This window comes from Parasteatoda tepidariorum, chromosome 10, assembly GCF_043381705.1.
Source record: "Parasteatoda tepidariorum isolate YZ-2023 chromosome 10, CAS_Ptep_4.0, whole genome shotgun sequence".
Lineage (NCBI taxonomy): Eukaryota > Metazoa > Arthropoda > Arachnida > Araneae > Theridiidae > Parasteatoda > Parasteatoda tepidariorum.
The window spans coordinates 65,894,361-65,920,035 of NC_092213.1; the positions used below are offsets into that span (position 1 = coordinate 65,894,361).

The following is a 25,675-nucleotide window of genomic DNA, read 5'->3' on the forward strand; positions in this document are numbered from 1 at the left end:
CAATTACATAAATATTTATCACTGAACTGAAAACCTTACATGAAAATCAATTAAGACATTTGAAATCAATGATTATACACTTTGTATAATTGGACGTATTTCCTGTATGTTTTCGTTTATTTTTTACCTTGTTAAGTGACATTATATATTTTAATCGGTGTTGAATGAGAATGGATAGGTGGGTTATTCTTTTGCGCAGTTGGAAAAAAAATATTTATATTCTGTTTATATTCGAAAATTCGGAATTGTTTTGCATTATTTTCATTTGTTTTAGTTGTTATTTTATATTTTTTATTTTTCAAGTGTTAAAATATCGCATTAGAGAAGCTAGGATTAAAAAAATTGTTGAATCCACTTATGATACTTGGAGAAATTAAGAATTTTTGATTAAAGAAAGTTATAATCAACGCGATCACATGCGATTCTTGACATAATGACTCTGGTGCACAGATAGCATTGATATAAATAAAGGCCTTTGCTACTTAATTCATGGTCTTGACTACGAATTTAACACAGTATGCTATTATATCATCATTACTGACGATGCACAAAACCTGTGTGTTTGCACTATGATAGTTTCTGATGTAAAACAACCGTTTTATCTTTTAAACTTTATTTGTTTTTATTACCTTGCCAAAGAATAAAAAGAATTCTGCTATCTTTAAGCACCTATGTTTTAATTTTTTTAAAGGAAAAATTTTCAGCAAAACTTTTATTACTCACTTCGAAATCTAGTTTTGATTTATCCATGCCTGTCTTACTTATAATTTTATGTTTTACAATTTTTCTTTGTTTTTTTAAAATTTTATCTTTCTTTTATTTTATGACTCGTTTTCTTTTATTATTTGTTTTTAACTATTTATCTTTTTTATTATTTGTTTTCCTTTTTTACTTTTGTTTCCATTTATAATTTGATTTCCTCTATTTTATAATTAGATCACATTAAAACTGAAGATCTGACAAATCTTCCAACCAGTGAGGAAATAAACCAACTTTTCCCTAAATGTAAATTAACTCCCGCATCTCAAAGTGAAACAACGATGCCCCACTCAAGTGACAACAACACAAAAGACCCTGCCCCCGCTGAAAATATTCAACTTTTACCTGACGATGAGAGTGAAAAAAGAACAATGTCTGTTGTTGACGGTGAGCCACTTAAGAAAATCGAAAATGGCATTAATGTGGATGTTATTGAGCAGCAGAATGAAATAAGGACTCACGAGTTTTGGCCTCCTGATAAAATTTCATCAACCCAAACTATCATTGTCACATCCAATCCAACACCAATTGGATATTCAATGAATGAAGAACCTATTGAAAAGGTTCTAATATGCTCGAGCCCCGACAATCAAAAGGTTTCAAGAACTGATACTGCTTTTCCTACAACTGCTGATTCTAGCAAGGTCCTCAATACCCAAACTAGTCTTGCTGATCCGAGTGTGTTAGAATGTGCAGGCGCTGAATCATTATCATCAGATTTAGGATACTGCAGCATGGACAAAGAAGTTGCTTTAAGTTCAAAGACTGATAATTATAAATCAGGTGGGGATTTACCTATGAATATATCTACAGTTATTGAAACCGTTTCAACTGCTGAAATCAGTGGCTCATCGAATGATAAAAATAGAATAATATCCTCGAGCGAGGATAATTCTGTTAGCGGTAGTAAAATAGTTGAAGTTAGTGATAATACCTTGCCAGACTCAAGTAAGGTATCACTTGAATATGAACAAAGTGTTCAGCATCAATTAGAAGAACATAAATCCGAACAACAACCAAAAGAAAGTGTTGCGGCCAACAGTTTAGTAGAAGCTAATGTGACCAAGTATTCAAGTGATAATTCCCCGGATGTTAACGTCTGTGTAGAAGGTATAGCAATTGCACGCTGTATTGTATATTAAGTACATCGTCAAACATTCTTAATAGCTAGGAAACAAACAATATTTTTTATTAAGTGATCAGTGCAAAAAATATATTTATCGTAGTTAAGATGAAAGTAGCATGCTAAATTTAGGAACTAAAGTTGTAACTTACTTTCGGTAACTTTAATAAATTAGTTTAGTTTATTTTTTAAATAAATATTTCTTTAGTATTCCGCAAAAGAAATTTCGATTATTACGTTTTTTAAATAAAATTTCTTTTAATCTTTTATAGTAATTTATCACCCATACTGTTTTTTTAAATTTCATTTCAAGTTTCAAATGTATGATATACTAAAAAAAAGTGGTGTAATTAAAAAAAAAACCCTAATTTATAGATAATTAGTGCTTTGTGGGAAATTTTATTTCTGCTTTATTACTCAATAAGATGTTATTTTAATTCACAATTAACTTAGAGTCGAGCTTACCAAAAAATAAAACAAATGAAAAGACATGTCAAGTACTCATTTAAAATTTTAGGAATCCTTTCCCAAGGAAAACAAACTTGTAATTCATTGGCATATATATGCCAATTACTTTTATTCATTTTGTAAAGTAAACTTAAATTTTCAGAGCTGCAATACAATTTAAAGTTTTTGATAAAAATCAATAACACATTTTTAAATCAAATTTTAAGTAATAATTTGGAATTAATAACTTAATATTTATCTCCTCACTTCATGTTTTTCATTTAAAAAGTTCTTTTTGGGATGTATTTTTTTAAGTGTAATAAATAATAAATACATTTTTATATATAGTAGCCAATAAAGTTCCAACCCATCCCTTCAACTGATTACCGACTGCAGCTATGGTTATAAAAGTGATGTGTAGGTATACTAAAGAGGCTATGAGCTACCGGATGAACGATCCAGTGATAATCAGTGGAGTTTCCCTTTCGAAAATGGTACGAGATTATGGAAAAAATAAAGTGCAAAGTTGTAGAGGACCCCCAGTCTAGCACAATGAGTTCGTGATTCTACTCTTAAACGTTCAAAAGAGAAGTTGCATAGCAAGATATTTTTATTACTGGGGTAGAAACTTCTTTCTAGATTTTAACATTTTAAATAAAAGCATCTTCTAGTAGCTACTTTTTTTATGATCGTTTTATCATGCTATACTGTATAAGAAAATCGCTTACAAAAGTTGTTGTTAGTAATAATGCCCATAAAGCATCTCTGTGTATAAAATCAATGATGCCTTACACAATTGTGAATTTTTTGTTTCTTCTATTTTGCAAGGGTTTTGAAATATAAACGCTAATTCCGCTTTTTTCCAATAGATGGTGCTGTTATCGATCTCATCTCGCAGCATATAGATAGTACTCGACATCACCTAGACATTATTTTTATAACTAGAGTTGCAGAACTTCGGTATTTAACAGGGTGGATGTGGATTTTAGTGCTTTCTATGAAATGAATAATTCGAAAGCAGATTTTCTTAATTATAGCTAAAACATTTTAGGCAAAGTTTTATTTTTTTTGTTTGTTTTGCATGTTTATAGTTGCTAATAGCAGAGTTTCATGCTTCTAGATGCCAAAATACGCAGAGCTTCCAAAACACCTCCTCCATCACCTGCTGATGAAGAATATCGGGGTATTGAACTTTTAATTTTCGTAGATTTTTTTATTCATTAGCATATACATTAACTAACTTAATTGCAAATTATAAGCTGCATGAAATTTGATTTAATTTAAATATAAAGGTTTAGGTGGAGAATAGTTTGTTCTTTTTTTTTTAAAAAGGACTTTAAGATCTCCGTTTTGTATTTCATTACCGCCGTTGAACAGCCGACCCAATTTCGGGATTACGACTACTTTAAACCGCGTTGTCTTGAATTTTGAACCAATTCAGAAGACAAGGAAACTCCTGGATCAGTACCCCAAGAGGTATACTTTTTTTATGGGAACATGGAGTACTTTGTGACTTGATAGATTTTGCTAGCATTAGTCCCCTTTTACTACCACGAGGTTCGAACCCACGACCTCTTGGACATGGGTTCAGTGCCCTACCAACCAGGCCATATCGGCTTCAAGATCTCCCATTTGTACATTCTAAAGATTACTAAGTTTTTCCATATAAATAACGTGAAAAATAGGTTCTCCCCGAGAGTTACTACACAGGGCAGATAGGCCATGGAGTTGAAAAATAGTTTCTGTCCACGCATAGATGGTGGAATGACTTGTGAGAAAGCATTGATTGGGGAGGATATTTGAAGAAAGAACTGTTCTTGTCCAACCCAACTTTCGAATTTTATTTTTTCTCAACATCGATAATTGTAAATTTTATTTTATTTCGAGGTTTTGCTTAAATTTCGTTTAGAGGCTATAAATAAATGCTCGTGACATTCGTGTATGTTTTTATTTTTGCAATGCCAACCAAATGCTTGCTCTTGAAAACTCTTACGTTGAGATTGGCTCTTTCTCAGAATCAGCTTTAATGGGCGTAAACAGTTTTCACTCCCCTGCTCTTCATATGTTTTAGAGTTGTTAGATCTTAAAAACAGCTTATCCATAGCAATTTATTTTAAAACACTAACAGTTATAACTTAACCAGAAATTTTTATGGCTGAAACCAATGTATTGAAATTGTCCCTAACTATATCTCAATCATTAACAGAATTTGCTTTTTACTTATGCTTTTATAATTGCTTTTTCCCCCACTGCCCCTTAAAATGGACTGCGAACTTTTAAGGTCCACTCCCTGTTTCTGGCTTATATAAACACCACTTGGAGGACCCCACCCGAACATGCCCGGTGCGCCGCTGAGTCCACTGGACAGATATTGCAGTGCTCCTGTCCAAGACTTGCTCAGACCACTCTATCTAGACTTAGGACTAGTCATATTAAGAGTCTAATTTTTGACGGAAACGAGAAGACTTATTCTCTGCCATCGCTGTTCTGCCATCTGCTGTTCTACCATCGCTACTCCATCTCGTATCTTAGATTGTATTCCCAGGAAAAATGTAACCTTACGACAACCTTGTCGCTGAATTTTTTTTTATTGTCACGAAAATGGTTGTACTAAAACCCTTTTTTCAATGAGGCAAAAATATTGCAGTTTCAAACCTTTCATCCTAAAAAGATTAAAAATTATTTCTTAAAGCGTTTGTAAAAAGTATTGTCACTTAGTGACGTTTAGCTGACGTCACACTAGCGATAGGATGACGTTTTAGCTGACGTCACACTAGCGATAGGATGACGTTTTAGCTGACGTCATACTAGCGATAGGATCAAATTGCATCGTCCATTAAAATTTCATGACAAAGTGAATTTTAGCTGAGCATAAAAGACTTTTCTAAAAGAATCATTATGATTACCTTGATTTAAGATTACTTTCACCTTGAGACTAGCTTTATTAAAGGATTTTTTTTCAAGCTTGGAAACCCAAAATCAACCTCGATTTAAGGTTTTTATGCAGAAGGTTTTTTTCCAAGGTTATGGATTAGGGTAATGCGAGTAGAATAAAGCAGATTGTTTTAAGGTTCGAAGGTTTACACGTAAACCGCATTACAAACCTTATTAGGTTTACATTGAAACGTTTTTTCTGAGTGAAAATAAACCTTAATTTGATATCTGGGTATTGGTGCTTCTGCGGGGGAAGCTGTTGAATGAGGGGGATGTAGTTCTTTATTCTATTTGGCGACATCGTCTCCTGAACTCGGTTTAGTTTGTCTAAGGCAAAGGGAATAAGCAACAACAACTTCTTTTTTAACTGCTTAATCTTAAGTGTTTTCAAAATTTATCAGCTTGACAAAAGTAGATGATTTTTACGCTAAATGCTAATGCTGTGTGTATTCCTTAAGAATACTTACATACTTGCAAATTTGAAGAAAAAAAATGTATAAAATATATTTTGTATTCTTTTATGCTATGTTTAGATTGAAATCTTCCATTTGAAATTTGTTTTCATGTTTTTATTTCGATTAAAAGAAAAGTTTGATATGGATTACCAAATTATGAATTATACCGTGTTTCTGGTTCTATGATAATACTAAAAACCTCGGTAATTATTATGGAAGTACACTGGTAATTATTTTGGAAAAATTAACAATATTAAATAGTTTTGTAATACTTAAACTTGGTTAATGTGGTAATTTTATCATTGATACTTTAGAGTATGTCATAAAATGCACCGAAGAGCCATTACATTATGATCACCCTCCATCTATATCAATGGGCTAGCCCAGGTTTTCATGGTTTCTCGCCCAGGAACAATGTTTCCATGGGGCACATTAGGACCCATAATCCTCATAGAACAATCCCTGACGTCTGTAAGCTACTTGAACATAGTTGCAGACCACGTTCACCCATTCATGGCAATAGTTTTTCCTGCGGGGGATGGTGTTTACCAACAGGATAATGCACCATGTCATAAGGGTCAAATCGTCGAGGAACATTCCAGTGAATTTCAAGTCATGTCTTGGCCCCCAAATTCACCTGACCTTAATCCAATAGAGCATTTGTGGTCCTACTTGGAAAACCAAATTCGTGCTGCCACGCTACCCCCTCGCAATGTGAGGGAATTGCAGGACCAGCTGGTGAGCGCTTGGTACCAGATACCTCAGACTACCTATCAGCACCTTGTGGAATCAATGCCACGGCGGTTGCTAGCAGTTTTGAGGGCTAAAGGTAGTCCTACATGTTATTAGCAGGGTGGTCATAATGTAATGGCTCTTCGGTGTACACTTATTCAGTTAAATTGAGTTTTCACTTTTTAAACTAAATGTGTGGTAATAAGAACAATAATTTTAAAAACCAGAATTTCTGGTAAACCGCTAACGTATGAGAAAAATTACAATATGAGTAGTTTTAATATCGCATATTTAGATTTTTATCACCAGAGTTCTGTTATTTTTACCTTACTGTAACCTTATAGTATGATAATTTAACAATACATTTTTTTCTGTGTCCTTTGCATCTTAAAATATCAAATTCTTTAAGATCCATAAAGCTAAATAGTATTTTATTTTTTAATTTCCAGACAATGAACTAGGCAAAAAACTGAAAGAAGTTGCTTTCCCTACTCTACCAGTTCAATCTGAAGTTAAAGAAGAATTATCTGAAATTGTTGGTAAGTGAAACTCTTATTTCATTATTTACTTCTTTTAATCTAAATTTTTTTATAAAAGACTTGTTGTAGAATCGAACTTGAGTCAGTATAATTTTTTATAACAGTTATTGGACAGCCGACCCAATTATGAGTTTAAGGCTACCAATATTCAACTCCATAGCCTTGTAATTTTGAACCCATTTCAAAAGATGAGGGAACTCCTAGATCAAGTATTGGGAGAAATTTGCCTTCGTGTAGGACTTCTTGATGGAACTAGTCCGCATTTGCATTACACGGAGAAGAAACCACGAAAACCTTCCATGGGTAGCCTGACGGCAGGAGGACACTAACCTATGACCCATCTACCACTGAGGGAATTTTATGTCAGTACTGTGGATAGTGCGAGTCGGGTGTGAAATTCATATCGACCAGTCATCACTGGGATTCAAACCTGGGACATCTTATTAGGAGACGAGCTCTCTATTCCCAAAGTCACCACTGCTTTCAGTATAAACTTCAAATTGAATAAAGATTGAATTAAAAAAAAAAGAGAATTAAAAAAAAAATGCTAGAGTGCTAATGCTACATTGCTTTAAAAAACTCCATTTAAATTTTGAGAAGATTCTATACTTTTGGGTTTCAACTACGAACGAAAAGTAGCAACTACAGAAGTTTCACTTCTTGCAGTGCTCTATTTCCGACAACTTGGCAGTTCTAATATTTTAATTCCGCTTTGTTTCCTTTGATAATTCAGCCCCGATTTCCCCAGTTGTTATTCGTTAAATTTTGCTACTGTTTTTGTCACTCGTGTAAATATTTCTTTGCAATCATTAATATGCTTGCTTTTATGGCAAGAAGTTTCAAAAGAAACATTAAGGATGGTGATTAGGGAACACCCTGTATAAAGATTTCAAATATTTTATACGGGGAACATATTGGTGTGCGTCATTGTAGAAAAATTAACGTAAATTTGAATTCTCTCAAAATATTCAACTTCCCTATCAGTAAAAGTTACCTTGTTAAAATTACCACTTAAAGCAACTACAGTTATTTATATAATTATTTAAACACATTTTAAAATTATTTTGCCAAAAATTTCTGCTGAAAAACACATTGTGTGAACGATTACTTCTATAAGCCGCAATTATTCATAGAATTAAAGAAACCGACATTTTCGATATTATTTTACTTCAAAAAATTGCTCTAGAAGAACACCTTCTTTAAATTACTGTTTTTAACAATCGCAGTTATTTATTTTACTAACAAAAACTGCCATTGTATATAATTCTTTTTCTAACAATTTCTAAACGCTTGACATTAAAAATGAATTATCATCACAGAAAATTTTATTTTTAATTAACATTGTGAATTATTTTTAATTAACATTGTGAACAAATAATTAACATTGTGAAATTAAAAGCTTTGTAGTGGAGGATTTTAATGAAGTATTTGGAGAGCCTTTTAGTATTCTAAAAAGTGATCTAGATTTTTCTCTACCTTAGATTTTCTTGTCAGATATTTGCATGTGCGGTATTAGACGAGAAATTTTAAGAAATGAAAAAAATCAAATTGGCAAAAATTCTACATAATGGTTTGAATCTCATGACTGTTTTCTTGCAGGTGCGCAAGATTTGCCGATAAAACTTACCGAATCTGAGACGTGGCCATCGCTAGAGATGGATACTAGCCAAGTATCCATATCCAGTTTACCTGATGACGAGAAATCGGAACCAACAACTGCCACTATTCCTTTAGACGTTGAAAGAAGTGCCGAATCTCAAACCCAAGAAGGTAAGATTTAAAATTGCATCCTTCTCAATAAATGCAGGGTGTTTCATAACAGTAATACGTGGTTTTAGAATTTTAGTAGAAAGAAAACCTAGTCACATTAAGGGCCCCACATCAATATTTATGTTAGAAAGAAATATGAACGTTATCTTATTCTGACGCATGATCATCATAAATAATTTTCATTCATCTAAATGTTCAAATCTAGATCCGGGATACAAATAAAACACTGTACCTAAAGAAACTCGAAACAAATTCCTTGATCTAATTGCTTTGATAATGATTCATCAAGATTTGTTCATTTTTTTTCACATCTTTTGATTATTTTCTTGCAGGCAAAAAATTGCCTCCAAAACAAACACATGACTACCATTGGAGATAAATACTGGTTTTAGTATTAATTTGTGACTTTAGATGATATTTTTTACTTCATATTTTACACAAATTCAAAAAATGTACATTAAGGGTGGTTTTTACAAAACATTATGTACATTAATTGTTAAATATGTTGTGCTTTATTGAGAATGGGTACGCTTATGATCAACTTAATTGAAATAATACATTAAAAAAAAACAATTTAGTTTGGAAATTATTATTTGTATATTTAAATATAATAAATCTTGACAAGAAACAAAATAATCAGTTCCGTAAGAACCTTTAAGAATATTGAACCTATGAAATACCACAGGCGTTTTATAAACTATAAATTTGTAATGCAAATTGACTTACTACTAGCATTTGAAAATTCTATTAAAAATAATTATTTTAATAAACAAAAAATGGTTTTTTAAACTATTGTGTAAATGAAACATACTGCCTGTTGGTTCTATAACAATAAAAACATGCTAAGTTTGCAACTCATTTCCAATTTATTCTATGCATCTTTAATTAAACACATTAAAAGCAGATAAATATTTAGTTTATTACATTAACAGCATTTTAAATTGAAAGATATCTGAATTTCATTTGCACTATCTGTCTCAAATTTATTATTGTGCTTTTGAAGCTTTTCTTATATGTATTGCTTTCACTAATATATTTCTATTGTTAGTGAATTTAAATTTTTATCTATATTAATTAAATTAATTAATATGCCACCTGAATGAAGTGTGTGTTTGTGTTTGCTATGTGGAGATTTAGCATGTCATTATTTTATGTTTTTATTTTCTATTTCATTCATAAATGCATGCTTCTAAAAAATAGAGAATTATTTCTGTTAGAATTCTTAATTATGATTTGCCTCCTCTGCTGCTAGCATTTCTACTTTGCACAGTTTTCAATCTTTAAGATACCTGAATCAAGTTAATCAAACTTAATTAATATTAGATAATTTAAAATGTTTTAAAATAAATATGAACATCCTTAAATATTGGGCTATCTTTTTTTATGGTAATACGAAACTATAGGTAAAATTTATTTTAATATTGTTATTTATAAAATTATATTTAAACAGATAAGAGCAACTAAGTTATGAATTTTCACAATCAGTTCTTCTACATTTTATAATGTTTTAAAAATAACTGGAAGTTTATCAATAAGAATTTTGTTTAGTACGTACTAAATAATTATAAAGAACGTATGATTTTTAGTTTATGTTGAGAACTAAATATTTTTATAATTTCTTCAACTAATATAATTTGCTTAACTTATGTAATTTCAGATTAATTTCATTAGAAATATTCACACGATTTATGAAATTAAATTTAAAAAACAAATTTATTTTGTTATAATTACTGATTCTTGACTAGTTGGAAAAAATTCTTGACACTTTTTATTAATTTTTCAATTGAACTATTTAGTTTTCAAGTCGCTTTATAATTTATTTTTACGAATAGATTACTATGTTGCAACAATGCATTACTGTAAAAATAAATTTCGAAAATTGAGTTAAAAAATCACATATTGTTCAGGGTATAAACTTTTGTTTTAAGATTTTTCAGCTTCATGTTTTATTTACACCTTACAAGTAAATTGTTTTTGTAAATCAATTATTTTGAGTTAAAGTAATTTTTTTCAACTATCAGTTTTAACTTTAACTCAGTTTTGATTTTATGATTTACTGAATGAAAGGTATTTGAACGAAAGTGTTGTACGAGTTTATGCACTTTATTATAAGATTTACCAACACATATTTGTAGCATCTTTATCTACACTACTTTGTAGAAAAACATATAATTGCTTTATTCTCGAAAATTTAAAAAAAAATACAACTGGGATAAAACTATATCCAATTAATTGAATGGAGTTAATTATTTTTCTAAAAAAGCTTTCTCGCGAATTTACTTTTTTATTCGTTAATATAATTAAAATTTACACATCTGAGCCGTATGAACAGGAGATTAAAATATTTATTCTGTTTACATAAAGATAAATTTCTACCGAATATGTTATGTGAAAAGAGAAATTGGAAGCAAAGTATAATAGTTAGGAAATATAATAGTTTTTACAATTTAAAAAAAAACAACTTAAAATTAATCATTGCATAAGCATAATCATTGCATAAAAAACTTAAATTTAATAATTAGACTTACATTTTTATTAGAAATAGTTTCAGTTTTCATTTACAATTTGACAATTTTTCACTTTTCAAGAATCAATAGTTTTTTTCAAATAAAATAAAATAAACATGTAAACCAGACTTTACAAAAAAAATTATCTAGTGCATCAGCAAATAGTCCATCAAATCAAATTGCGAAAAATTTTGCATTTCCATTTATTTAACACACAGTCAATACTATTATGATGACAAAATTTTCCCCATTATACCATGTATTTAGAAATTGAACAGAACGTACCATCAAACTGTCTGTTTATGAAGTACTTTTAAGCTTTGTCACTACTATTAACAATTTTTCAGTATAATACTTATTCAAAGTACATTTGTACCTTACTACGAAGCATTTAGTAAAACATGTTGCCTTCCCTGTCATAACATATTTACAAAGATCACATTTGTATGAAAGTTATTTTAATCTATTTTCACATGTGTAATCCAAAGACTAGGAAAAATATTTTTTCCGTCTATTTACAAAAATTCATTAAATTTAATTTTTTGCAGGAGATATATAAACGCTAACTTCAATTGTGTATGATTGTTACACATCAACTTTTCATCTTTAATACTATAATTTAATAAAAAAAAACTTAGGAGAGATAGATATGAGTGCTAACTTCATTTGTGTAATATTCTGCTTTGTATTTTTAAAAATAAATGAAAAATTCTAAGTTAAATTTTCCTTAAAAGAATATTACTCTGCAATTAGCTTTTTCAAGTAGTACTTTTCTAAAAATATTACCCAGTACAGTTCAACTGACAATTCATAATTTAGAAATTGAATGCCTGTAATTATTTTTAGTCAAACCATTAAGCATGAAAACTATTTTTGTATTTACTATTGTTTTATCCCATACCCATCATTTAAGTTTTTTAAGTGCTCAACACTTTAAGTTGCCTTAGAAGATTTTCATTACATGCTTATTTATATTTATTTGAGTGAAGTAGTAGTTCGTTTGAAATTTAGGGTGGCTATACAAAATTCGGTATTTATATGTTTTGGTCACCATGTTTTATGGGAAAATTTCAGATCTAGAAGATCTTGAAGAAGATACGTTGTCCCCAACAAAATTTAAAGACTTGTGCTCCAAAAAAGTTTCCCCAACAAAGTCTATTTATGAAGGAAAGGTTATATTTCCTTCTAAACTTCCAGTTACATCGCAACTTACTCCTGAAAAAACTCTTTTCTTACAAGAATTGCCTCTATCACCAGTCAAAGAAGTATCTGAAATAGAAACAAAAGAAACTTGTACCAGCCCTTGCTCGGATAAACTAGAAACTATGAAACCCAACCAACTTATTTCGACGAGAAAGGGTTTCAGAACTCGCAAAAGACTAAGCCCGATTCATGATACAAACAAATTTGAGCCAAAAGTACCATCCAGAGTAGATAGAGGACTCAGTCCTATTGCTGTGTTTACAGCTGGACCCTCCGGCATCAGCAAGGAACAAAACGAATATTTTGTTCACACTTATGATGCCCCATCGATGCAGGAACCAGTGATGACTGAGAATTTCTGCAATAGGGGAACTGAAATGTCTCCCAATACGATGTTTGGCGTTAGAACTACTAAAACTATGCCTTTCAATGGACATATTATTAATAATCAGAATGAGTCTAAACCTTCCATAAGCATGGAGTTCTTGCAGAATTATTTACACGATAAAATAGAAACAAATGACACATCTGAAAACGTACACCCTAACAGTCCCCTAGGAGAAAGTAACAGTTTCGATGCAGCGTTTGCTGATAAACTGGTTGAGACATTACTGAAAGTTGAAAAATCGACCAGTCCATTTTCTGATTTGACGTTGGATACCGGAATAGGAACTGATTCTACCGTCACAGCCGACACTGCAAGTAGTCCGTTTATGCTTGATGTGCAAACACCGTCCAGTTCTGTACATTTGTTGAAAGAAAGTTGCTCTACTCAGACCCTCCATGTTGAAATGTTGTCCGCTCATACTAGTCCAATTGATGGGCCCTTCTCCCTCCAAGATTCCAATGTATCTTGTTGCGCTACTGAAAGTAGCTTAAAATCCGACTCATTAGATGATATTAGTAAGACGTTAGGCACACCAAGTTCCGATTATGTGGAACTTAGTGTTGGCCGTGATTTAACTGATCTTCAGTACGATGTAATGAGATCCACTGTTAAAGAGTTTTTAGAAGAACATATTGTTGAGGAATCTGGTAGTGACACCGGCAAAGTAGACGATGCCGAAGACGCGTCCATTTGCTCATCACATGATCGCGAGGGTAAAGACGATCCTCTTGTTGCTCGTGATAATGATGCCATAAATAAAATATTAGTTATTGAATCGTTTAGAAATGTTTTTGCTACCGAGCCGCCATTTGCCATAGTGGGATCGGTGAAACAAAAACGTGAAATAGACAAAAGCAAGAGAAGAAAATTCGAGACTTTTGATGATAAGCTCTTTACCTTGCATGATCAACTTCTGTCGGAAGAAAGTGCCTTAGAGAGCAGCACTGATTCTGGTGTTGACCTGAAGGAAACTGGGCACAGTCACAGTATTTCGGGTTTATCTGACACGGCATCTATGAAAGCTGCAGTGTTTGATGCTGACGAAATGCAATCGCAGAATATTTACAGTGCAGTTGAAGAAATCAATACAGAAACCAAATTGCCTGTAAATGAGCGTGAAACTAAATTTGATCGAAAAAGTAAGGATAAATTAGTTGAATATGAGCATTCTCTACCAGAACAATCAGATTTCAAAATTTTGTCTCAGAAAGAATGCGATATAAAAGTGGCGGAAAAAACTAATGCTTTTGAACGAAAAGAAACTAAAAATGCAATTAAAGGGGAGCCTTTTAAGCCTTCATCAAGGGCGCATTGTCAGCCTTCTACACTTGATTTTATTGAAAATGTCGAAGAGGCAGTGACTAGTGCGACTGAACTAGGCACTAACATTTCGCCGTCACCTGATATTGACGTAATGTATGCTCAAGAAGTATTTCCAATTTCAACCGAAGTCTACAGTGCTGAATCTACTGATGTTAAGTTTGAATCTGATAAAAGTTTGTCCGAAGAAATTGTTGAACAACCTGTTATGTTTGAAAAAGTTAGTTATAGTTATGGTTCTCGTACTCGCTCTGATCAAAACCAAACTAAAATGTCAGCATCTTTCGAGATGGAAGATACTGATAGTTTTTCTGAAGTTTCATCCTTTGGCATAGTCAGGGATATGCCAAGTCCAGCTGATTCTCTAATTTTACAGGAAATAGGGAGTGATAAAATATTTATGGCTGAAGCAACTTTAATACAAGATAATAGAATTCCTTTATCCCTTTCGGAACAAAGTCTCATTTCTAAACTTGAACAAAATCGAGGTGCTGAAATCATTGAAGGTAAGCTGATACATCTCTATTAAAACTTAAAAATTTTTGTCAAAAAATTCCAGAAGTTCAAATTTAAGAAGTTAGCACTCAAACTATCTCTACACTTTTATAAACAAAAATGACTTGGGATTTTTAAGAGAAAAAAATTTTTTTTTCAGAAAATTTAAAATTAATAAAGCGACTTAGACTTGAATATAATTCCTGTCTTGCACTGACCACGACGAGCAAAATCACCAGTGGTAGCTGAATAATATAATTCCTGTGATGTTGAGATAACCCTCGTGGATTTTAGTAGTTTTTCTTCTCAGTGTAACACAAACGCAATCGGATATTTTGTGTCCACTCACAAAATTTTGGATCGCCGGACAAGCTCTGAATTTTTGATTTTGTCCAAAGAAAATTCGATCCCCATTCCGAACAAAATCGGATCACCGGATTTCTAAAGCACTTATAAAATTTGAGGAAAAAAAAGCGTAAAAATGTTTTCAATTTATATTTTTACATTTATATTGCTATTCTAGGTTGCATACAGTGATTAGTTCAAAATTTTATTGAAGCAATTAAAGTTGGCTCATTTTTTTGAAGAAAAATCGTTTTTAATGCAATATTAATATCCTAAAAAATTTTACTAACCTTCTGATAGCAATTTTTTTTTCGTATGTGTACTTCAAACTAAGTAGTATTTCTGTGCCGAAAATAGGAAGGTCATTAAATTGTTTATTAAAGTTGAGAAAAGGTTTTTTGAAGTTTCAGTTCGTTCCACATTTGTTAGTCTAAAAAAACTGAATGTTTACTTTAACACTATCTTTTCACCCAGAGTCAAAAAGATATAGTAAAGAGAATAGACTTTACCATGAACAATTAGTTACCTGCAAGTAACGTCATAGTAGGTCGTAGAAATAAATAAATCGTGGTATTTGTCGATTCAAATGCCAATCTGGTTCGACACACGCGAGACGAAGCTCACAGGTATCCAATTAAATCTGATTTAAATCACATGGTTAGGCCTAGTCACTTCACTTCTTCTCGAGTTGCAAGTACCTAATTTATGCAACATATATTTCTTTTCTTTTTTTTAAACTTTAGGCTTATAAAAGAAACTCGTGGGAATAGTCACTATGATCAAATTATTAGCAGAACACCTATATTTATTTCTTAAAATTCTAATTATTTTGGTTTGTACCCTATGGTATAAAAATACTCTTTAACGCCATGAAATGTGTATGTCTTAATAACTTTCATTAAATCCAAGAATATTCTTTCTATAAATTTAAGTGTTTCCGTTCACTTCACATTTAGTATTTTTCATAGTAAATTTGAAATTCCCGTTAAGATTTGTATTTTTTACATTAAATCAATAATTATTACAATTTTTGTTCATTTTAAATGCACCATTAAATTTAATTCTTGAATATCTCTAAGAAATGCGAGTTTATTTCTCTTATTTTCCAGATAAAACTGACGCAGGTGTAACTGTTTTATCAACACATTTAATCCAAAAAACTACTCATATGACACTCAGTTCAAATGAACCTGAAGATATTAGCTTAGAAGGTATTTTTCATAATTATATATGTTTATGAGGTTGACTTTTGTTATGTTTTTTACTGACTGGTACTCGTTATGTGATATTATGTACTACTACATGTTATGCACTAATGCATGTATGATAACTAATTCATGTTTTGCTCTAATATGTTAACATTTTTGTAACTTTATACAATAGTTTTTGGAAATAAATAAACAATTGTTTGACTCGATGCAAGAACACGCATTGTTAAAATTTTATGGTAGCTCAGTTTTTTACATTTAAAAAAAAATATAGTAAATAATTCTTTTTTTATTTTTCCCATGGTACTGATTCAATGAAAGCTATGTTCTGTCCCATCTCTAAAAAGTTTGTTTTGATTTTTCTTGTTTATAAAAATTAAGATTTTTTTACTTAAGATTTTTTTAATTCTCTTAAACTTTATGCTTTGTTTTTATTAAAACTACTTTTTCTCGAAATTGAATTTTTCGAATTGAATTATAGTGTATTTTTTTTTATACAAGTTAGGTGTAATCATAAAAATTGAGGTGCTGCTAAATTTCTATCGAAAACTGCTAAATATTGGGAGCCAAAATTGCAAGAAATATGCTTTTTAATATTTTTACTGTCCCTTACCACTTTGATATCTCAAAACTACCTTATTCTCTATAATTCAGTACACTATGTATTATTTTCCTTCGATACATAAAATTTTTTAATCAAGTCCACTTTTAAATGCAAAATTTCATCTTTGTATGCACTATTTTTTTAAGCAAGTTTCCATTACTGGAATTGTATTTAAAATTTGAAATCAATGGAAAGAAAATAATTAAAAGATAATGCTGGAAAAATTTTAATAAACATCAAGAAAAGGCGAAATATTTTTACTTAATTCATTTTGAACTATTGAAAAGTTAAATTTATTTATAATAATTATGTGCTTTGTTTAAAGTAATATGAATTTCAACTCTCTGAAAATCATTAAATTTGAACATGGCGATGTATTTTTCTCGTCTGTGATTATTTCAAATTAATTTTCCGTAATAATTTAAATTAACAATGAAGGAAAGTATTAATATCCTTTCTAAATATTATGAAAAACTTTAACAGCATTAAGACATAATTTTTTTTTCCTTTTAGATTCATGTGCACTAATCACATTTTTGTTACAAGCACACTTGATTACTTCAATTCACAGTTTATATCTACTTTGTTACTATATTTTATGCATTTAATATTAATACTGGTTGACTTAAAAACAGGTGGTATCCAAACGTCCGAATCGTTCAGTTCTGATAAGAAAAAACCGAGCTCACCCGGATCGCCAGAATTGAGTTTTGCTGAGAAAAGAGATTTCTTTCAAAAACTTTCTACTTCAACCGTTGCATCCTCTCAAACTTCTAAAGGTACAGTTGCGGTTGAGAATGTAATCGAAACCGAGAGTAAATTCGAAAGCCTCACGTCCGAAGATTCTCACCTATCCGAAAGTCCCGAGGAACAACTTAGCTTTAAGGAACGCTTGGAGTTTTTTGAAAAAACCTCAGAACCGCCAACGCCTAAACCAGAGATAAAGGACATCAAAAAGGAAGTCTGGACAGTCATAAGCGATGCTCCGGAAAAACGGATCGAAACGTCTGCCATCGAAGACTTATCGGATTCGGAGAAGGAGCGAGATTTAGAAATCATGGAAGTTACAGAGAGGAGGAAAAGTACAGTTAGTATTGATTCACAAGCGTCGTTACCATTTTACGAGAGCAGCAAAGACGTAACGGAAACCGTATTTGATTCTAGTAAAGACGCCAAAGTAGAATTGGTTGTAAAAACTTTCGTGCCAGGGTCCGAAATGTTGGAAATATGCTCTCTTGAGAACATTGTACATCCTGATGATGCGTCAGTGAAAAGCGTTGAGATCAAGGAAGTTATACTTCATTCAGATTCATCTAGAGATTTAAAAGATGAAACGGATAAAATAACGCATGAAAAATATCAAAGCGAAACCTCTAGCATTCAGTTTAGTAAAGAACCACCAGAGGGCAAAACAATCGACAAAAGCATTGGAATCACAAAGGTGGATATTCACTCTCCTCCCTCAAAAGATCGAAAGAAAGAAATCACTGTCACTAAAGAAACAATGAAATCTGAAATTAAGAGTGGCATACTGGATGGAGATAGCATGATATCTGAGGGTAAAACTTCTGAAAAATCTGAGGATATCAGAGTAATGGGCACTGCCACAGTTTCATCAGAATCAATTCAAAAAGAGATTACACTGGGTAAGAAGATACAAAAGCGTGATGTAAGTGGTAAAGAGCAAGACAGCATGTCGTCAGTCGCAGATAAATCTGTCGAAAAAGCTATAGAAACTAAACAAACCAACGTTGAGTTAATTCATTCAATAGATTTTGCTCATAATGTTGAAGATTTGCAAGAAGAAGATAGTGAATCTCTGAGACATGATAAAGATAGAAGTGATATTGATTCTGAAAAAAATAAACCACAGTCTATTTTAACAACAAATTTGGGAAAAGAAAGGATCAATGTAGAAACTGTTGAGGTTCATTCAATAGATTTTGTTTATAATGTTGAAGCTTTACAAAAAGAACAAGCTAGTGAATCTTTGGGACATGATAAAGCTAGAAGTGATATTGATTCTGAAAAAGATAAACCACATTCTATTTCAACAACAGATTTGGGAAAAGAAAGGATCCATGCAGAAACTGTTGAGTTTAAAAAACATGGCGATATGACTGATAAAAAATCGCCAAGTTCTGACGAACCTATCAGAATAAAAAGTCAGATAAAAGAGACTTCAATTCAATCGACCATTGTGAAAGAACTAAAATCTGAAAGCTCAGCTGGTTTTTCTGATGCAATTAAATCTCCAGAAAGTAAAGACTCTGCAGATGGAAAAGATAGTAAGTTAAAAGCCGATGATAAAGAAATTAAATCATTCATTTCCAGTTTAGATGAAAAAATTTTATCTGATGAAGAGTTAATAAGTAAGACGTTTAAAACGATGGGTGAGAGCTCGCATGATGTTGCTAAAGCCACAACTGATGCATTTAAAAAAGAGGCAAGTGATACTGAAACTAAGTGGCAGAGAGAATCACCCGATAATATTAATATTGTTAAAGACACAATGGAACCAAGTTTGGGCAAAAGTGAAATATTTATTTGTACTGAAGAAACATTAGATAATGTTAAGAAAATATTATCAGCTGCAGATGCTGAGTCTAATGTTGTAATTCTTGAAAGCGAAGTGACTACCACTGCCATATCTGAAGATAGTTCGAAGTCTGTGAAAACTGAGAAAGAAATAATTATATGCACTGATATTCCAAGTGAAGGCAAATATCAAATCGAAAATGTTAAACAATCTTCTTCTACAATGGAACTTGATTCAAAAAAATCTGAAGGGGCTACACTGAATAAACAAGACTACATCGCTTCAGAAAGTAAAAAATTAGAAGAAATGGAAAAACTAAGAACAACTGAAAAACTTGATGAAAGAATAAAAGAAACCGAAAAACTGGAAGAGACGAGAAACCTAGAAGAAACTGATAAACTAGAAGAAATCAGTAAATTGAAAGAAATCAGTAAATTACAAAAACCTGAAAAATTACAAGAAACAGAAAAATTACAAGAAACAGAAAAATTACAAGAAACAGAAAAATTACAAGAAACTGAAAAATTAAAAGAAACTGAAAAATTAAAAGAAACTGAAAAATTAAAAGAAACTGAACAATTAAAAGAAACTGAACAATTACAAGAAACTGAACAATTACAAGAAACTGAAAAATTAAAACCTGAGAAACAAAAAGAAGCTGAGAAACAAAAAGAAGCTGAGATACAAGAAGAAGCTGAGAAACAAAAAGAAGCTGAGATACAAAAAGAAGCTGAGATACAAAAAGAAGCTGAGATACAAAAAGAAGGTGAAAAACTAAAAGAAGGTGAAAAACTAAAAGAAGCTGAAAAACTAAAAGAAGCTGAAAAACTAAAAGAAGCTGAAAAATTAAAAGAAGCTGAATTATTAAAGGAAGCTGAATTATTAAAGGAAGCTGAATTATTAAAGGAAGCTGAATTATTAAAAGAAGCTGAATTGTTAAAAGAAGCTGAATTGTTAAAAGAAGCTGAATTGTTAAAAGAAGCCGAATTGTTAAAAGAAGCCGAATTGTTAAAAGAAGCTGAATTGTTAAAAGAAGCTGAATTGTTAAAAGAAGCTGAATTGTTAAAAGAAGCTGAATTGTTAAAAGAAGCTGAATTATTAAAAGAAGCTGAAAAACTAGAAGTCACTGCAAAACTGGAAGAAACTGAAAAACTTGAGAAAACTAAAAAAAAATTCACTCGAACTGATGATGCGCGAATAAAGGAAGAAGTATCAAGTTTGGAGATAAAACCTGACGATCTATCTAAGTGCATTATATCTAAAAAGGAAAACATCATAAGCCCAAAAGAGATTGATAGTAAAGAAATTGAAATAATACAAACAGAAAAAGTTAAGATGGAAACTACACTTTTAAAATCTAAAGATACTGTTTCATGTGCTGAAATTACAGAGAGTAGAATAAAAAGTGTCATTCCGAAAGTTAATGTTGAGTCGGAGGTACAATCTGATAAAAATATTTCTTTAGATGTTGATATCAAAGATGAGGAATTATTAAGCAGAGGAAAAGCTGAAATTACCGAGAAAGAAATTAAAATAGTACAGAAAAGATTTGATACTTTTGCATCTGATAAAAATGTTAAAACTGGTATTTCAGCTGAAGAAAAACAACTGTCAGGCCATTCGAAAGAAACTGAAACTGTAATCCAAAAGAAAGTATTAACGGAACAAAATATTGTTACTCCATTTTCGTCTAAAATTGAAATATCTGGCGAATCAGTAATAACTGAGGCAAAAACTGTTATCAAATGCACTACCATAAAAGATGTAGTAATACCAGAACACAGATCAGGAAAGGATGAAGTTGATAAGGAAACCTCTCGGCAAAAAATCGAAAAAGTTTCTTATAAAGAGTGCGCATCAGTTTCTCCTTCTAAAGAAGGAATCAAAGATATTTCTGGCGATAAAGCAGTGACACCGGAATTCATGAGAAATGTTGAAAGCGAAATTGAAGAATATGCTACAGCTACAACGGAATCGAAAAAACATATTTCCTTTGCCGAACCATCTGGTCTGACACTGAACCTGGAACACTCATTAGTTTCCGAGTTATCATCTGAAAACATTAAAGATAAAATCTCTCACCTTGATCAAAGTGAAGAAAAAATTTCCCGCATAGCTGCTGATATTAAAGCTGACAGATCGAAAAAGATTGTAATTACAGAAAATGCTTTTCAAACTCAAGATAGCCATCCCCAGTCAGCTGGAAGTGCAGAAGAAAAATCAGATTCGTGTTTCAGTTCTACAAGAGATCAGTCTGTAGACATCGAATTTTTGCCAGTCCTTGAAGTATCGGATGATATTAGCAATGTAGCTGTTGATGTAACTGGACATGAAGCTTTAGGAACGCCCTGTTCATTCCACAATAAAATGTTCGAAGATAAAGTCACTACTTCGACTGAAACTAAAGCGCATGATCAGTCTGATGTTAAAAAACAATTGGAAAAGGATAGCCCCGTCACGTCTTTACCTGGAGCGGAAGAGAAAGCGGATTTTGAAGATGTTGAAAAACCAAAGAAGGTAAGTCTGGAAGAAATGATGTATAAAGAATCAAGAAGGGGTGAACGTTCCAGAAAAGAGACTGTTCAATCTGTTGAAGTGATGCAAATAAAAGAACACGCTACTGAGGTTTACAACGTTTCTTCAGAAAAACTGAAAGAGAAATTTTCGTCGAAAAACATACAAATCCAAAGCACAACCGAGGGCAAAGAAAAATCGTATACTTCTAAGAGATTCGATCAATTTTTAGATTCCGTTACTCAACAGCAGGAGGAAAGTATTCCTTTACCATCCGAATTAGCGCCAGTTTTAAAACGAACTGAAGAATGGATAGATCAAAGTGGCCAAATCCTGATGAGAGAAGGTTGTATGATGGACAATGAAGACCTGGCTCTCTACGAAGATCGTCCTCCAACTCTGGAAGATGAGCATCACAAAAGAAGTTCTCCTACAGCGGAATCTTTCGATGATAAAGCTAGAATGGAACAGTGTGATACTGATGTGATGATGCAGCTATTGGATTTTGTATCTCGCAACGAGGTGGAATTATCTGAAGTTAGAACTGAAGATGAAGCTCCTGATATTGAAGAAGATGTCTCTCCATCCGGAGAAGAGGAAACTGGCATTAAAATAGGGTTCGAAGAACAAAAACAAGAGGAATCCCATACCAAAGACACTTCTGACAAGGTAGAGAAATCTCAAGAGTGCCTTAAAGTTCTTGAAACCGAAGCATTGCAGCTCTCTCCTCAGCGTTCTTCTTTCGATTCCGTTACTAGTCCATCTAAAAAAGACCAAGAAACCGTAATTGAAGTTGAATCTCAAGAACAAATTACTCAAAGTGTCCGTGCAAAAGAGAAAATGTACCCCCAGTCGTCTTTGGAAGTTGAAGTTGGCAGTCATGATAGCGAAGAGTTTCTAGGTGGTGACCTAGATAGAGAAATCACTCCTCTTTCATTCGTTGAAGAGGAAGATAGTAAATTAATAAATTCCTCCGTCAATGATCATATCTCTAAAAGAAGTTGTTCAGATGTGCGCCCATTAGAAGTTCCTCGGAAATTAATGAACGGTTCTGCTGTAATAGGTATCCTTTTCTTAAGATGCATATTGCAGCTTCTTTTGAGCTTTGTTTCTTCGTCGTTTTTTCATTCCAGTATCAGTTTTTTTTTATTTAGTTTGCTGCCAAATCAAAGATACATTTTAATATTAGTGAATAGTTTTTTTTTAATTTTTTCGTCTCTAGGTGTTATGGTTGTTGCTACTTTGTCATATTAGAGTTTTAGAAAACTCGAGGACTTGTGTGTCACATCTTGCCAAACCCAGAAAAGTTTTAAAATAAGGCCAAAAAGCAATTTAATGAATGAAGTAGTTTTTGTAACAGTTTCATTACCCATCCAATATTTTTTTCCAATATTTGACATTTATGTTTTAATGAGAAGATTTTTCATTATTTTCTCGTAACGCCTTGGTGTTGTCTTGGCAAGGTTTGATTAGCTAAACCTCGATTGCATTCATAATTTATGTTTTCAATAAACTGCTCTTCCTTGGTTGCTTTTTTTATTTATTTGTTTATTCATTCTTTTAGATTTTTATTTACTTTATACATATTTTCATTACTTTTTTAATTTGGAATGTGATTGAATTATAGCTTTTATTTGCTTCGATGTTAAAAAAGTTATAAGATATTCTTATAAATTAATTTCGCTGCAAAGAAGGGAACAAATGTAAAATACATAAACAAAAATAAATACTTTCAAATTAGAAACTACAGTATTTGTGACCAATATAGCCGTTGTTTGAATAAATTCTTTGTAAAACACCATTTATGATAATTAGAGATTGTATCTCTATAAATTATTACCATAATTATTTATAATAACCACATCTAGTAATTAAAGTAATTATTATGGTAATCCTAAACTAATGTAGCATTTGCATCGCTACGGTTTTTGTGAAATACCATTGTTGACAATGAACATATAATAGATGTGATGAGGAAGAAAAACTGAGTTTATATATTATGGTGTTTGTTCCCTTTAAATTGCTGATTCAATTGTGGAATTGAAACATTTTCAAAACTAATTTGCATGTTAATTTTGATATTAGAAAACAAATGGCATTATGTTGCTGGTTATAATCAACAATTAAAATCTTATTGCTTTCCTTGCAATTATTTAATTCTTCTCGGTTTAATTAAAATGGCGTTTAATTACATTAAAATTTTAACAAATTTTAATGTAATTGGAACATAAAATTAGGTCTTAATTTTAAGTCCTAATTTCAAGTCTTAATTACATAATTATGACTTAAGATTAGGATTGAAGTATTAGGACTTAAAATTTGTTAAAATTTAGGACTTAGAATTAGGACTTAAAATTTGTTAAAATTTTAAGTCCTAATTCTAACAATAAACCTGGAGTAGGGAAAATAAAATTTCAGACTTGAGTGTTTACTTTATTGTGGATTTTACAAAATTACTGTACATTTTTACAGCTTCTGATCTCAAGCAAGATGTGACTGTTCCCAAACTACAAACTGATGAACAGATTGATTTTGCACAATCTAAGGAACCATTTGTTTCATCTTCCAGTCCGATTTTAGCAGATTCCAAAGTTATCGAACAAAGTCAAACTGTTGTAGAGACGGTCAGTTCCTCATATAAAAATGGAGACGTCAAAGTGACAACTGCATCCATTACTATTAAATCTGCTCATGCTCCCGAAGCTGATATTTCAGACAAGATTACAAAATCTGATATTTCCGAATCGGTTGGAAAAATTGTATCAGGTAAGCAAATTTTTGTTCCGTACTTCAAAAGCAAGAGTTTTCTAACCTGATTTAGAAACTTTGAGATTTGTGAAAAAATTTTATAATTTAAGATATCAGACTGGGTAAAAATAGGCAATTTCGAAGAAAATTATGATTTTTTTTTATAATCCGTAATTGAACTTAAGTTAAGAAAGAATTAGAAATATATTTCGAGTTATTAATTTCTTTACTCTCTGAATTTTTTTGTATTTTGAATGCATTTTCTGAAGAGCGTTGATTTTTACATATTATAGAAAAGAAATCATTTAAGAATGCTTTGAAATTTTGCATGTAGTTTTTGTATATTTTTAGCGACGTTTTGAAGAAAAAGATAAAGACTAAGAGTGAATGTTATTTTTATCAAGCTTTGCGTAAGAATATTTCGAATTTTTTAAAAAAAAATCAATATTAAACAATATAATTAGTTTTTTTTCATTGTATTTTGGAATTTTGCTTCTAATATTTGCTTAAAACATAGGTAATTACATTATCGATTTAGTAGAAAATTACTTTGGAATTTATACATTGCAATTTGTTGTACAGCTGTTTGCGTGAAAGTGAAAAAGTTTAGTTTCTAAATTCTAAATTTCCCTTATTTACAAAAATATTTTAAAAATTTTTAAATTTAACTTTACCTTTATAGTCTTAGGATTTAATTTTTAATTTAGATTTTAGACTTAACAAACATAAAATTAAGATTTTGACTAAGCTTATTTTTAAAAAAAATTGTTTTAAAAATAGTCGGATACATTAAATAAAGTAATAATAATTATTAATAAGTAATTTAGTAATGATAATTATTACGATTTTTGAAATCAAACAAATCTATTAATCAACAGAAAGCACAAATTCACTTATTCAAACAAATCATAGCGCGTCATGTGACGTGCTCGATATATTATTTTTAGAACAATAATCTTTAAAGGATAAAATATCAAAAAATGCAATAATTTTTTTCTCTTTCATTTTTTGAAAAATTGTTCCCCCTTTAAACCTTTGACGCAGA

General features: G+C 31.2%; 1 protein-coding gene across 30 annotated transcripts in view; it reads left to right on the top strand.

The window, feature by feature from the left end:
• The window catches only part of LOC107453194 (ankyrin-2), a 213,262-nt gene that overhangs the window by 176,751 nt on the left and 10,836 nt on the right, over positions 1-25,675 (top strand). For 26 of the 30 annotated variants that reach the window (XM_071186318.1, XM_071186317.1, XM_071186322.1 and 23 more), the window contains 7 exons: positions 937-1,869; positions 3,450-3,512; positions 6,900-6,989; positions 8,589-8,759; positions 16,127-16,228; positions 17,465-22,945; positions 24,355-24,648. In XM_071186318.1, the coding sequence (XP_071042419.1) occupies positions 937-1,869; positions 3,450-3,512; positions 6,900-6,989; positions 8,589-8,759; positions 16,127-16,228; positions 17,465-22,945; positions 24,355-24,648 (7,134 nt within the window). The remainder of the gene's footprint in view (positions 1-936; positions 1,870-3,449; positions 3,513-6,899; positions 6,990-8,588; positions 8,760-16,126; positions 16,229-17,464; positions 22,946-24,354; positions 24,649-25,675) is intronic. The other 4 variants (XM_071186339.1, XM_071186340.1, XM_071186328.1 and 1 more) reach the window with 3 other exon arrangements.